The sequence below is a fragment of the Apostichopus japonicus genome, chromosome 15, assembly GCF_037975245.1.
Source record: "Apostichopus japonicus isolate 1M-3 chromosome 15, ASM3797524v1, whole genome shotgun sequence".
Classification (NCBI taxonomy): Eukaryota; Metazoa; Echinodermata; class Holothuroidea; order Aspidochirotida; family Stichopodidae; genus Apostichopus; species Apostichopus japonicus.
Window position 1 is genome coordinate 20,484,373 of NC_092575.1, and position 16,294 is coordinate 20,500,666.

General features: G+C 36.4%; 1 protein-coding gene across 6 annotated transcripts in view; it reads left to right on the top strand.

The window, feature by feature from the left end:
- Positions 1 to 604: 604 nt before the first annotated feature.
- The window catches only part of LOC139981045 (TNF receptor-associated factor 4-like), a 78,835-nt gene continuing 63,145 nt past the window's right edge, over positions 605 to 16,294 (top strand). The window contains exons 1-2 of one of the 6 annotated variants that reach the window (XM_071993164.1): positions 8,997 to 9,016; positions 9,797 to 9,847. In XM_071993164.1, the coding sequence (XP_071849265.1) occupies positions 9,012 to 9,016; positions 9,797 to 9,847 (56 nt within the window). In that variant the 5' untranslated portion in view covers positions 8,997 to 9,011. Of the gene's footprint in view, positions 1,596 to 3,237; positions 3,309 to 5,442; positions 5,655 to 8,996; positions 9,017 to 9,225; positions 9,848 to 16,294 lie in introns of those variants that run through there. The other 5 variants (XM_071993162.1, XM_071993165.1, XM_071993169.1 and 2 more) reach the window with 5 other exon arrangements.

A 16,294-nucleotide genomic window follows, 5' to 3' on the forward strand; every position in this document is an offset into this window, starting at 1 on the left:
CGCCAAAAATATTTGTCCGGTTTAAGCCCATGAGCATTAATATTTTATGAGAAGACGAGCGAGCCATTGGCTCGACATAACCATTTACCGGGTCAGGACGAATTTTTTTTTTTGTGCCAGGACACACGACGACGAAGTTCATTGTGGCTGTATTAGCCCATACACAGTTAAGTTCCAAAGAATCGGTAACTATTAGGAAATCGACACGGAATAGATACTAAGGTTTGGATGAGAATACCAATAGATGAGAATACCAGCTGTATGCTGAGGGATACCTGTCGGTAATTAACCTATGTACGCCGTACCTCGGTCATGTAGGCCTCGTATGTTGAATACACAAGCTACGAATGCTAAAACCATTACATTCAGTTACGGAATGCCGTTTAAAGCGTAAGAACACATTCAAAATCCGAGAAGAACTTTTAGACGAAATGCGATGATTGAATTGCAAAACAGTCTGGCATAATGCTAAATGCATGTATTTGAGACCATCATATTCTGTCAATCTTCCCACTAACTTCGCCAGTCCTGCAGTTTACAGCTGACCAAATGTGATATAGCAGACATTGTGTTGGAGACCGTTGGGGATAAACAAGTCTATAAACAAATACAAAATGAAACATTGTCAACTATCAACTGTGATTAAGATTTAGTTTTCGTGAATTTATGTGAAAAAGTTCACTGGATTAAAAGGCAAGAAATCTGTTAATATGCGCCGTTTGAAATGAGCGGCCTGGTGAAACTTCTGCACCATGTACGTGTCGTTTGTCTCGTATACACAACACAACGCACCCTAGTGGGGTAATCCTGTGTTGCGCAATATTTTATACGACTGCTGTTTACTTCTTCTGTGATTGACACCGTCCCTAACTTCTGGTGACCACAGTTTATACGGAAGCCCTTAAACCACTTTCAATTCGAACATTGTTAACAGTGACACTGAGGACCTTTTCCTAAATAGGTTTAGTTTGATTCCACGTTTCACATCGTTATTCATTATTCTAAAGTACCAACGGGCACTTTTTGAGTTACATTTCCAACTAGTTACATTGATTGATGGCTTTATAATCTTCATAATCTCTCACATACCGACTTCGGTACTACTTCACCCGCAGGTGTAAACAGATGTGTATCATTTGTCGAGCAACAAACCAAACCTGTAAACTGTGGTCGGTCAGCTGGTACTAGTGGTAGTTGTAAACTACACTATTATTACACATCGCCAAAGCATACAATTCCCATGTGGAAAGCTGTCTGCTACCGTGAACTAACGTTGAAGTTAAACCAACTAGTAGGTTCCACTATCAAGTGTAAAGACTAGATAACATTGAAATCGTCTAGGGTTGCTTCTGTCTTCGTTATTCAACTTATTGAGGCAGTTTTTCACCGACGGAAAGCTAGGTAAATCCCAACAAGATTTCTTCTTATCAGCGGAAAGTTGAAAGAGTAGCAATGCCGGGGCATCAGTACCGATTTCGCGACAAGTTGGAACGCCATCTCGTCTGCTCGCTATGTCAATTGACAATGAGAGATCCTGTCCAGATAACAAGCTGTGGACATCGATACTGTGATTCATGTCTTCAAGCATATTTGAGGTAAGAAAGAACAAACCTCACCATAACAAAATTAGGCCTATCCATGTACGGTTAGTTTGCATGTGATTAACTTTGTTAGGCTTACCCAACAGGTATTTGTGCCATATAAAAAAAAAAAGAGAAAAAAGAAAATCAGTGAAAAACAGTATGAATGTGACTATGCCTGATATGATGATATCATTAGTGATGAGACATTATTTCACCAAACTTTTTGTTGTAGTGTTCAAACACATGTTTCTTTTTCTTTAAACAATTTCATTCACAAATGGGCAATGCTGTTAAATGGATTATTTTGTATATTTAAAACCCTCCTGTTTTCTCTACATGGTTAGTACCTTTGATAACAGTTTTGCTATGTTTCAACTGTTCCTTGTAATTTATGTTTGTAAAATGCACTTAAGTATTTGTAATTTCTTATAGAAACATGGAATAAAACACTCAGGTATGTGCTCAGGAACATTTGAGTGCTGGGCAGATTGTGCGGTAGTGTGATCCACACCCTGGGAGAGGGGTCTCATCGGTGGGGGTATCCCCTCCCCATTGGACAATTTTTGCGAACAAAGTATGCTTAGGTGGTGCTATTTTTTCCTATTCTGTGCCATACATTCTCCCAGATTTTGGTTGTGGTAAAATTTGTTAAATTATCATAAAAATGTACCGGGTGGAAATGTTTAAAATACTGTTTGTGCTGGGCAGCATTCAGAACTGCTGGGCGCAGCCGCACGCTGCCGCCCGGTGTGAGCACATCCCTGCACACTGTTTAACCTTCTTGTGGGAGTGCCCAAAATCTTAAGATTTAGAACATTATATTTTTCTTTGCTTAAGTAGTGTTGAATTATACTATTGTTTATGTGTTTAAAACTCAAATCGCTTCCAAAGGTTTGCTAGTTATGTCCTGGTTGTAGGCCTATGTGAAAACTGATATTAAAACTGTGCTCCTTCTTTGTTTTATTTGCATTTTCTATCTTTATTGTTGTAGTCTTATCTCATATATAATCTGTGTATACATCTGGAAATGTTTACTTGGCTGGTGGTTGAGAAATGTTGTACTTTGAACATTGTATCATGGTATGCTTAAGGACTTTCTGAAGCTTATCTGACACTTTGTACACTAGTCGTCATTCCCAAAGAATGTATAGATTCTATTCTAAGTTTTGATTTTCAATTTTCCATGAATGCTGTATATATGCGAACATTAATATACACATCCTATTTTCAGAGAATTGAGTCGATACTCTTAAACTATGTTAAAATCAGGAGGGACTAGGCGTTCAGTGATTATGTGTTAAGTCGTGGACTCACACTCAGTAGGGGGTCTGTTTACTGTCACAATTAAGGGGCAGTAATATAATAATAATATTAATAAATGAGACTTACATATCGCCAAATCAGTGTACAGGTATATAAGTCACTGCTCAAGGGGCTTTACAGAGAAAGCAGATTAATTTACAAAAGAACTAGTGAAAAGATGGGTCTTAAGTAGACTTTTGAATGTAGAAAGTTTAGAGCATGTTCGAATGTGATCTGGTAACTTGTTCCAGAGATAAGAGCCAGAGTATTCAAAGCTTCTGTAACCATAGGGTCTTCAAGCGTTATATACAGTTATATACAGTTATATACAGTTTGTTGGAGGAACAAAGTGTGCGAGTTGGAATATATGGCAAGAGAAGTTGCGACAGGTACACAGGCTGTTCCAGATGATGAGCACAAAAGGTGAGAAGAAGTAGTTTATACTGAATTCTGTAGCTAATAGGGAGCCAATGAAGTTCCTTCAGAAGTGGAGTTGTTCGGCATTTTCTTCCCTTCCTTTTCACAATATGGGCAGCGGTATTTTGGATCTTTTGAAGTTTCTGAATGGTCGAATCAGGAAGGCCGAATAAAAGTGAATTTAGAAAGTCAAGCTTTGATGTTTCAAACGCATGGACCAGTAACTAGCACATACCTTGTCTGAATCATGATCTGATTGTTGCACAGTATTTAATATGCGTAAACTTTGTACATTTATTTCAAATAATAAGAGCATTTGAAATTGACAGTGGAAAGTGTGGATGTGAAAATGTTTTATAAATTTTACCATAGAAATTTAGTAGTTGGTCTCTTGACAATTGGGTACTAACCAGAAGCCCCTGGTGCCTGAATTAAGTTTGTGACATGTTCAACATCTTAAAATAGTGATAATGATATCTCAGTGATTTTATTTGTGATGTCAAAATGTATGATTAAATTTTTTTGATGTATGGAACAGAGGGATACCACTGTGCAGCCTGTGTACCATTAGGTGAACAAGTAGACTTACCACAATTTCAATGCCATTTACAATACTCACTGTTTGACACAGCAGTATATTTGTAAATTAATTCATTTAACCCCCTCCTCCCTCTCCTTCCTTCTCTCCCACCCCTTCCCTTCCCCTTGTGCCCTCTCTTTCCCTACCTTTTCTCTTCCCCACCTTTCTCCTCCCCCTCTGTTCCCATTCCATACTTTCCCCTTCTCTACATGTCCCTTTACCTTCCCATCCCCTCCCTTACCTTATCTTCCCTTGTCTACCCATCCTTTCTCATCCCCTTTCCTTCCCTTTTCTTTTCTTGTGAATCTGGTAATGAAAGTGACCATTCAGTTTTTGTCATTGACTATATAGCTATTTTGCACAAGTCCACACCATTTTCAAACATACAATAAATATGAAGTCATGAAACCACTGAACCGTTCTGAGCATCACTAGATCACAAACAAAAATCTACACCATGAGGGCTCTAGATAGCATTAATTTAAGGCTCCCTGAAGATCATCCCACTTTTTAGCTAGTTTTGTCATTTTGAAGTAACCTTGCCTTTAATAACAAAGTTATTCTGTAGCACATGTACTGTAATTTATTAAACAAATAAGAGGGATGTATATAGTCACAAGGTGATTGATATTGCTTTGTTGAAAACTAATCATAAGATTACACACTAAAGAATAAAGAGGGAAAAAAATGAGCATTTTATATTTATTTATTTATGGGACAAGCTACCAGGTGTGTCTGGTTTGAGTTATAGTATCTCACAGATACTGTACTATCAGAGTTACAGTACACAGTAAGTGTGAAGCCTTGTTACAATATATATGTCAGGATGCTGAACTGTCTGTCTGTTTGTTTGTGATGGCATCAGGTACAGTAGCTTTGCTTACATTCCACATTGCTGTCCCAACACCAGGGTTCTAGCTGGTATATATTGCCCAGACGCATACATTTTTCATGTTTGTACATGTTTACCAGGAGTTTTACAGCATCCCTGCAGCTTAGTTTAATCCTATTGTACTGATTCTCAGCATGGATTTCTAATATTAAGTCCCCTCTGACACCTATCTCACCTTTCCATTCATCATTATCAGTCCAGGGAAGAGTTGAGCAGCTCTTATCAGTCTAGTCTGAAAAAGCTTTCAGACATGTTACAACTTGTCAGTCTTCAACTAAGTTTCAAGATTTTATGCTGAGCAGACTCTGGGACCCTTGGTGTACTTGATCTTTATCCCTTTTGTCAGTGATGATGTAACCTGCCATGTACCTATTGACCCCAGCCAACAGTTTAAGGTGAAGAAAGTATCTCCCCCTCCCACCATCCTTTTAAATACAAATATTGGGTGCAGAGGTCACAAATGTTCTCACAACACAATAGCTCCATCTGTTAATAGTCTTCCTCCCTGTGGCATTTGGTATGTTCTTCTCGCTGACCTCTTGATGAGGCCAAAAAGTCTGTCACTCAGGAGAGTATCATAAAAAAAATATATAATAAAATGAACAGAGCAGAGGGAGAGAGAGATATGTAAGAATTAGAATGGAAGATGCTTTGAGAAGAGGTTTAGCATGAGGCAATCAGCGGGGATGAAAATCTGTACTTTGACTGCAGCTGCCAGATAATCAAATTTGTGAGTCTATTAGCAGCCAAGAGTAGCTGCCTGACTGGAGAAGAGAGAAGACCTCCGCATTATATAGCACTGGGAATGATTTGTATGTCTTTTACATGAACCGTGGCGCTTCTGTCCAGATAAGACCATATATATGGATCTTCTGAAGTGGTTAGTTCTTGTAGCTAGTGCATGGTATTCAAGTGTAACTGTTATTGAACTTTTAACCACAAAATGTAGTTCACTGATTGACATTTTGTTGGCAAATTTTGCTTCAGCGATTTTTATCTCGTACAACGCCGTCGGTCTTCAGGATTCCATCTGTCGTTTCTACCTGAGGCAGTACTGTACATTTACTTTGTTCTTATCTCAAACTGTAGTATATAGTTGTTGCATTGGTATGCTTGTGTTCTTTTGTGAAATTTATAAATTTGCTAGGATTTTTACAATTTCAAAAATCATGTTTCTTTTATATCAAGGCTATATCTTTTACATCTTCTACTGTAGCTTTAATATCTCTTCTATTTTTTTATTTCTATTTATTTATTTTTTTGACTGCAGGTGAAATTAGCATTTTCATGTGTTCTAAAGTTCTATCCTACTACACAGTATAAATTTACAAGTATACAAGTAAGTTGTGAGGACAGTCAAATAAGTTAACTTTTTATTGTATATACTCTCTTTTCATTCAAAGTTTTTACAACCACCACATCATCGCATGTACTGTACTACTGCCATACTAACCAATATGTATCTCTTACTTAGATGGAAAATTTACCAAGGAGTACATTTGCACTGCTTGACATTTGATATATATACCTCTTCCACCCCCACCCCCCCCCCCCCCCGCCACTGTCAAGAATCGTAATTAATTTCTACCATCAATCCTTTCTGAATAAAGCAAATATGAAATCAGCCTTGGCAGTGTTTAGAATTAAGTGAACCTAGCATTCTTTTATCACTCAGTGATTTTGAGTTGATATTAAATGTCTTTTATGCCCTAGGAGCGATATATATGCTAACTCCCTTTAGCCATTACCAATAACACAGAATTTAATTAACCTAGTACTGACACTATGCCGCTGTTACCTCTGTATATATAGATTGGTAAAGTGTATTGTCGTATTGATTTGTACAACAAATACATGGTACTCCTACAGTGTGTGTATATATACATATATATGTGTGTGTGTGCGATGTAGGGAATGGCCATTTGTTAGCTTAGGAGTGATTGTTTGCTAGCTGTTTGATTGTGTAACAAACACAAACAATATTCTTCATCAGAACTTTGGTAAGGTTTTCCAGGTATACAGGGTCTCTCTTGTATAGTATGGTTAGTCTTAAAGACAGTGTGTCACACTGACTATTAATTGATTCAGCTAACAGGGAAAAGTTCTGTTAAAATTTGTAATTTTGAAGTCACCACATACTGTATACTGTAGTAAGAATTGTACTGGAAAATTTAATTTGGGTCAATAATTTAATTCTCTTGTTTTTGTGATTGTTAAATTCTCCTTTTTGTTGTGATTGTAAAGTTCTCTACGTATTTCCAATCAGTTTGAAAAAAAATTGCAAAATGACTTGCTGTGAAGAAAGATGGATCAGGTCCCATTAGTCTCTAGTCGGAATATTCCACTATTAAGTCGGGGTGTGTTGTAGTTATGTACAATCTAAAACATTCATTGCTTTGTCATTCTCAAATTATTTTGAGAACGACACTTCACATCCCTGACCCATTTTTAAGTTAGTGAATTAATTTTATTCATATCATTATTCATCCCTTAAACCTATGCCGACTTTTACCTCTTAATCGACGCCAACCTATTATTGAATGGAATATCCCAAATTAAGACAACCGGGTGACGAATGGGACATGATCCAGAAATATTATACCGCATACTGATCTCTGAATCTCAAAAAAAAAAGGCTTTTACGAATAAAATAAAATATGCATACGATGGGGCATGACATTTCAGTTTCCGCAGTATAATGCTCGTCAAATTTATGCAAAGTCAGAGACATAATCGACTGTTTATACAGTGACTTTTGTAATTCCAGAAAACTTTCATGTATGAAAGAATTTTTGTCAAGACTTACATCTCAAAAAAATATTTACCTTTCAGCTCTGTTTTTCACGTTTATCGAATATCCTGACACCCAGACTTGAGTTAGGAGTGTGAACCAGAAACCAGGAACAAACATTCTTCTATGAGGTAGAACCGGAGGTGTTTAATTAGAATACTTGTGCTTCAAGAGATCAAAGAACAGTATTTCACTTGAAATTTAGCATTGACGCTGAATATCTGTTTGAATTTACTCAAGCATGTTCAGATAACCTCGATATTGGTTTGTTTACCATAATGGAGAGATCCGCTAATGTTTTTCGAACAGCAACTTGTGATGTGGAACCTGCCCGAACCTAGTATTTAACTGTACACAGACAGATCCATTGAAGTATCCATGAAGTGGCCCTCGTTCCCACAGTCCTTCTCTTTAGCGAAAAATTTAAAGTGTGAAAAGTTTGTTCGCTAAGGGGATAAGAGTCACTCTGAGGTGACATTTAACACGTTTTAGAATTTTAACCGCAAGGGCACTGACAGGGGCCAGCTATTACAAGTGAAATTCAAAATAACAGGAGGTGGTGGTTTAGCAATTAGAGATCCCAGAATAATTAATTGTTTAATCTAGAATTAAGCGAGGAGAGAACTGGGCCAAAGACCTTCAATTAAAGTACAAAATATGTATACTGTATGTATTGTTATGATCAATAAGTAACAGCACTTGTTTCTCTTTCACTTTGCATATATCGCTCCACCTCCACCCCCCCCCCCCCCACCATCCCAGCCCTTGTATTAATTTGCCATTCTCCCTCCTAACTTGTAAGGTTTTACATCACTGTTTTTTCCTGTAACTTTAGAGAAAATAGAAATATGAGTTCATAAAATTGACCATACTGGGAAAATCTTGGGGAAAAAAGATAGAAATTAAAAATGGGAAATGGACAAAGGACAAATAATGATCTCCTCTCAAAGACCCAACGAACAAAGACAAATAAACTCATTCAACCTCACCATCTGTGTACTTCACAAGTCAAGGAGCCTAATTTCCGCCCATTTTTAGGTAACTTTTTTTTTATCCAGTCGGACGCTACAGCAGCTGTGTCAACAAATAATTTAGGCCATCTTGCCATATTGGCCAAAGTAACAAAACCTGTATGAGAGCTGTAGAGCAAAGTTTCTGTGTCGTTAGTCTTTTAGTTTCCATGCTGTTGCTAGGTGTAAAAAAACGTTTGGTTTAGTTTGCATTTCCATTCACTTAAAAATCAATTTTGTTATGCAAATCATCTACCTCACATTGTCCAATCTGTCTCATTTCACACACTTTTCTAACGCTTTGGAATATTTTCAATCGATTTGAAAAACGAGAGCTCATGCTCAGAGGAGGATACACACGTCCTTGGGTTTCCAAACCATTATATTCATTCAAAGAGTGTCTTTAAGAAACCCATGACTTACAGAGGTGGCAGATATGCAGTAAGTTGTTTGAATTTTATCCAGAAAAGTGACAATACTTTTAGAAAGATATTGACACCCTTTTTAAATTGCATCTTGCCATGCACGTAAACATATTTTTATGTAATCAATAAAATTTGGTAGAAATTGTGTTTCAGTGTTGTGTTTAAGTATTGTAGTCAGTTACCATTGTGCATCTAAACAATTTGATTATAGTCAAAATATAGTACTACAAATTTGCTATTTTTGTGTGTTGATAGAAAATTTAGAAAAGTATACTTCAGGAGAACCAAATTTATCATACTGTAGGTATAGTAGGATCTGTATTTATATCTATTAGCACTACCAGTATGGACACTTGCAATTAGCCCTTCTAATAATGTTATTTGCAGGTATTACAGAGATTGGCCTGTTTCACTGTGGTGATACCATGGTAACCAACGAATCTGATTCTTGCTATACTCTATATAGTGCTTGGTACTCTGCGTGATAATAATTATCAGAACATGTATAGTTCACTGTAGCCTTACAGTTGTAAAATCTGTGCTTATCACCAAAGTATCAGAAATAGAATTTTACTTTTATTTCTTGTAACTACAATTAGTACCTCTGGTATACTGCGATGTATGCATGGACTCGAAATTTAGAAAAAAGAATAAAAAGGAAATAAAAAAAAAAAAAAGATAGAGACATGCAAATTTATCAGAGGTATGCATCTAGGCATGTAGGCAACATATTAGCGCTACCAGTAGAAGTTTGGATATTCCTGAAAGCCTTTACTTTGTATAATATTATTTGCAGGTATAATTACAGAGATTGGCCTGCTTCGCTGTCATGCTACCATGGTAACCGGTGAGCCAGTCTGATTCTTGCTAGATATAAGTTCTTTGTGTGATAAGGCTTTTTATTGGAGCATACTGTATTCTTCACTGTAGCCACAAAGCATGTTAAATCTGTTTGTGTCACCTGTGCAGTAGTAGGTACTGTAGTTAATAATTCAAATGTCTATGTTAAAGTCTCAATACGTATTTTTTTTTCTTTTTCGGAAAACAAAATTCCGAAGTAGATTCTAGTTTTCTTATCCTAAGTGCACTCTGACCAGGTCGGTTTAATGGAGAAAAGCTGTCGCAATCGAAAGAAAGAAATTTATTTTCTGTTGCCTTATAGCGCGAACGATTTACCGTAAAATCTTTGCGACTGCCCATGTCAGCATGTTCATTACACAAAGGTAAACACAATAGCCTACACATGCGGCCCTATCAAGAATTTAATGCAGTCCTATACTCATATCATCCACTGTTTACAATAACAAGGAGGAAATGTCTGAAACACCCGTTTATTCATGGCAAGGGAAGGAAATGACACAATTTTGCAAGCTACATTGGTAAGACCGAGAGTAAGATACAAGAGCAGGGACCTAAGACAAGCTATAGCGTGGTGGTGTGGAGCTGTGGTGGGGAGTAGCAGGGGAGAAAATGGTTTGGGAGAAACTTTTCAAAATTGTTTGATTTATTGATTGGCCACTTGATTCTACTAGCTCAATGATGTCACAGATCTTATGTGCTATAGTTGGTGGACATCACACAGCTGGCCCCGGGGAATATCAAAGCTAGTATATAATTTAGACTCTGATACTAATTTTTGTAGCTCTATTTCCTTCCAACTTGGCATTTTTCATGTACCACAAATGTCTGAAACAAAAGCTAATACTGTATAACAAACTAATTTAAACATCATTGAATTATCTGCCAGGAAGTACTGTGTCGAGCTTAAGATTGTCCAATAAATTAGTGTGTAAAGTATACAAGATAACACTTCAACATGTCAGAGATTGACGTGATAGGATAAAGTCCTACCGCTTAATGACGGTGCTTAAAGCTGTTTCAAAAGTCACCTTAAAAGTTTCTTATCGTTTGAATTTGATCATTAACAATTCTTTGTCAAACTGCTCTCCGGATGTGTTCATGTTTAATGCATTGAAAGGCCATCTGCAATTCGAAGTATTGATGGAATAGAAAGCATACAATGAAGGGTCTCATGTGGAGGGTGACTGGCCTTTGTTTTTTATGTTTTATGTATATTTGAAGACTAAAACTGCACCACAAATATAAAGGGCAGTTGTCTACTGTATGCAGCTGCAGAGATTCAGATCTTTGTTAATTCCCCTCATTGAATTTACTTTATGCTATATGTTCACTGGAGTTATTGATAAACTAGGGTATCATGTATTTATGAATGGATACATGATAACTTTGATTGTCCCCTAACTTGAAATGACTGTAGTCTACATATGTAGGTCTACATTGATAGGCAAAGGTAGCTTCTCAAGCCTTGTTTTGAAAGTCAAATTGTAAGGTGACTTTTTGGTACAGTCTAGTTTTAATCCAAACAGTCTTACACAGAAAAAAATTCATTTTATGCAGTGAAAGAATGAAACAACAACTTTTTATTCTGATTAATTTTGATGAATTATTTCCCACATATACAGATAACATCGGTACAGAATCAAATTTAACGCATGCACACAGAAAGATAAATTTTTCTTGCTTTTCTGTTTGACTAGATGTAACCTTGAGAGGTACAAATCTATCTCATTCTTGCGGAATCAGCTGATCAAAGCATGAGTGAAATCATCTAGTTGGAGTATAAAAGTAAAACACAGAAGAAGAGTAGAGAAATCACCTTTGACCTTTAAAGGAACATTGATTATCTCAGCATGTTCATCCTTCTTCAATAGTTTGATAGCATGCCTGCTGTTTACTAGAGTGGCTTCATATTTTTATTTTTTTTTTAAGAGCTGGTGAATTTGAGCTCATCAGTATTTGCATCTCTGCTAAAAGACTTTAAATATCACTCCTCTGAATTCAAATTATTTCCAGATATTAAGAATATACATATTTTCTCATCTGTTTTCCCATCTGAATTATTCCCTCCAAATTGTAAAGACACTTTCAAAATGAGAAAGAACTTGGTAATTGGATTTCTGCTTGACACTAAGCATCAGCTGTGTCATTAAGCTTTTTCTCATGTGCGTGTGATTACCTAGCCAATTGTAAAATGTCGCAAATACATGCCTTAGATATGGCTGGGTGATGATTTGCAAACATAGAAATTTTAGACAACAATAGAAATTTGGAATAGAAATTTCATAGAAAAAAAACAAAGAAATTTCAGACAACAAAACGAGAGTGGAAAAACAGTTAAAACAGCATCGATTGATAACTTAAAAGTACTGTATATTACAGTTTTTAGTAGAAAGGTTTAATGTGATAGATGTTAAAGCAAGGATAGACATTCACTTGATTATAATTTGTCTTTGGCAAATCCTAGGTATTTGTTAAATGACTCTAAATGTAACATTACATGTAATAAACACTACTGCAGTAGAGTAGTACTCAAGTATACTGTACAAATAACGTATGCATGTAGACAGTAGGCTTTGTAATAAATAGACAATCTGTTCAGTATTCGAATCATCTATGTACTATGAATAATACATGTATATAGTATGTAACAGTACATTTGTGTCTGGTTATGTAATAAACACTACTGCAGTAGATTAGTACTCAAGTATACTGTACAAATAACGTATAGACAGTAGGCTTTGTAATGTATTCGAATCATCTATGTACTATAAATAATACATGTATCCGGGATGTAACATTACATGTGTGTCTGGTTATATAATAAACACTACTGCAGTAGATTAGCACTCAAGTATACTGTACAAATAACGTATAGACAGTAGGCTTTGTAATGTATTCGAATCATCTATGTACTATAAATAATACATGTATCCGGGATGTAACATTACATGTGTGTCTGGTTATATAATAAACACTACTGCAGTAGATTAGTACTCAAGTATACTGTACAAATAACGTATAGACAGTAGGCTTTGTAATGTATTCGAATCATCTATGTACTATAAATAATACATGTATCCGGGATGTAACATTACATGTGTGTCTGGTTATATAATAAACACTACTGCAGTAGATTAGCACTCAAGTATACTGTACAAATAAGGTATGCATGTAACCAGTAGGCTTTGTAATACACACTACTGCACAGTAGATAATACTCGAATTGACTGTATGTATGTATTTTAGATCCTCCTGCAAGCAGGAACTCGCGAAGAAGCCTCATTGGCTTATCAAAGCCGCAAGCTGACCGAAGTCAGTCTCTTACATTCATATTTAACGTCCATGATTATGAATTGTTAATTGTCAACAACTCTGTAACTGGACGACATACATTAATCTGGGAGTGACTCGAACCGGGGACCTTATGATTGGAAATAACATAAGCATGGATATAGTGTGCTTTGTAATATACAATCTGTTCAGTATTCAAATCGACATGTACTATAAATAATACATGTATATGTTACATTACATGTCCATAGATTTGTAGCTTATTGAAACACTCGATTTCTGTTTTCAAGTTATCAACAAACACTGTAAAATAACTTAAATAACACTATATACATCATTGTATATGTTACAACTTGCCAACCTGTTGTGTATACATATGTTCAGTTTGCAGTTTTAACAAGGTCCAATAAAGTTGTCACAAACCAGTATAATTTCCAGACACTCAGATATTGGTTATCAATATTTATTTATACATGGATTTCTACCAGCAATTTTATTGCTATACCTTAGTAACCAAGCTGCAGAGCACCCATTATGATATCTGAAAACAAAAAGGTGGCTGTGCTAAAAAGTAACAAAACAAGAGTTTAGCAGCTGCGCAATGGTTGGTATAAATTTAACAAACAGAACAAAGATTTCATGTACATTTCAATTTCTTATCATTATATGCTATCATAGGTATCTCTTGAATTTGTTTCCTTTGTGATAAATTATACTTGATTTGAAGTTAACACAGCTATATAACTGGTAAAACCTCCAGGAAACCATTTTTTTTTTATGGCAAAACCCTCAACTTATGATCACATAGGGGGTGAACTTTATACCTGCAAATAATCATATCTTGATCACCATGGAAATAACAGAAGGGTTTCATTCCTTTTTCTGAAGGGTAGGTCAAGATAAAATAGACTTTTCTGCTTCTTGTGAATTTTCTGCTCCGAAGGAGGCCCTTCTAACCTCTGTGGTTTAAAGCTGCATGAATTTCATGTTCATGATTTGATAACATTCGATGGAACTAAACTTCTCTATTCCAGACCAGATAACATTCTGGCAACAAAATCTGTTACTTAAAGTTAAAATGTTATAGAAATTGCTTTACAGAACAGTGAATTAAATATGGCATGAATTTAATTTTTGCAAATGAAAAGTAAAGAATCATGTTATCGTTGTGGGACGTAGAATCATCTGCATTGAATTAACTCGCATTCGTAATTCGTTAATGAGTAGCCCTGAAATGATTGCCACCAATTCAAGGTGATGGTAGAATTAGGTGGATCAGTCTTTAGCTAAATACCCTACATTATTTCTATGACCTGAGAATGGATAGAGGTATTGTAGAACTATATAGAACACAATGTAAAATCCAACATTTAAATATAATTAAATGAAGTATAAACGTAATCAATTATTCACATTAGGCCTAATCTTTTTTTGTTGATCCATCCATCAATATTAATTAGATCTATTTAATATGGAATATCAAAGTAGAATTGATTCTTTCGGTGATTCTCTCTAAGCTTGCTCTTTCTATTTCCTTTTGTGATGTATTTGAGTCATCTTTTAAAATGAAGGATAAAATCCTACTAGACCTAGCAACCTCTCTCACTATCCTCCTAGCAAACTCAATATTCCATTAATAGTTAGGTTTGATTAGCAACGTAAGGGTATTCACAGGGATAAAAAAAAAATCATTTACGGTAGGCCAAACCGCAGACGGTTTCAAAGACAGCCCTGTTTCTTTGGGACCTCAGAGGGGCTCAATAAACAATGGAGGAGGGTTTTCTACTTGTGGTGATACTCCTTTTCAGGAGATGAATAAATCCAACCCCATTGTCCTCTTTCATAACAATAGAGAAGAAATTCCAATGATTGTTTGTTAAAAGAAGTCTGGCAAAGTCCTAGAAAAAAGAAGAAAGTTTTGGATGTCTGTGACAGTTATTTGAAAAGGAGGAATATAGAGTAAAGTAGTGTCTCATTGTAATGCAATAGGTGGGGATTATAGGTATCCTGGGAGGGGTATATAGTTTTGGAATTTAGAGGGGAAATAAAGTAGGAAGACTTATTGTATATAGAATAGTCCTGAAGTTTGTGAATTGAGCAGGAAGGGATACAAACAGATGTTTATTAATGAGTGGAAAGTGTTTGCAGGGTTCTCTCTAATGTAATGGTCTGTTTGGGGATCTTGAGAGCTTGACTTGATCGACAAGTGTGAATTGCTTTACCTGATAAATACCTGGTTTAACAATCTGTCTAATTTAAAGGGATAGTTATAGAATAAGTACCTGATAACTGTGACACAATTAGGCCAAGTAATGGTGGGAATTGTATATATACAGTACAGTAGTGAAACAGTGTTGAGTCCAGTTACAGTACACAGACTTGAAGAGAGAATGGTTAAAAAGTTCCAAGTTGTAGGTTTACAGTTTCATATCAAGGCAAGACCTTCTGCATCGATTTAACCCAGGGTTGTCCAACCTACGGCCCGCGGGCCACAGTCCGGCCCGCCGCAGGGTTGCGTCCGGCCCGCCAGAGATGCTCTACGGTGCGAAATTTTAGTGAGCAGATTTATTGATAACAATTTGAAGCTATATAGTCGATCATTCGAACCTTCTGCGGTCCAAAAAAACTGCATACAGGTCAGTTTGTGTGACACTCTCTCAGCGGAGGAAGGGGGGGCGGCTGAACTTTATTCATCTGTTTTATCAGGAAGGAAAATAAATCAGTGCGCACGGCGCGCAGTTTTCACATTTTGTTGCCTTGGGCTTCGGGCAAAAAATCGAAAAATCGAGCGTAGGGTTCATTTGGCCCGGCCTACTTCATAATCATTCCATGTGGCCCTCCTCTGCAAAAGGTTGGACAACCCTGATTTAACCCCTTGTCATTTTGTAACTCAATTGTCATTTGTCACATCCACACAGCCAATTCTGCACACTAAAAGAATTGAATTCAGTAAGGAGTCACTCCAAGATAGGGTACTACAGTGGGCCACATCTACAGTATGTGTCATCTGGGGGGAGGGGGGGATTGACTACCCAAAGGGTGTAGCTACAAATGATGCATGCATCTATAGAAGTTACCTCACAGGGTGGAGAGAGAAGCAATGGAGATCAAGCGCAAATGCTCAAGGACACAACGTAATGAT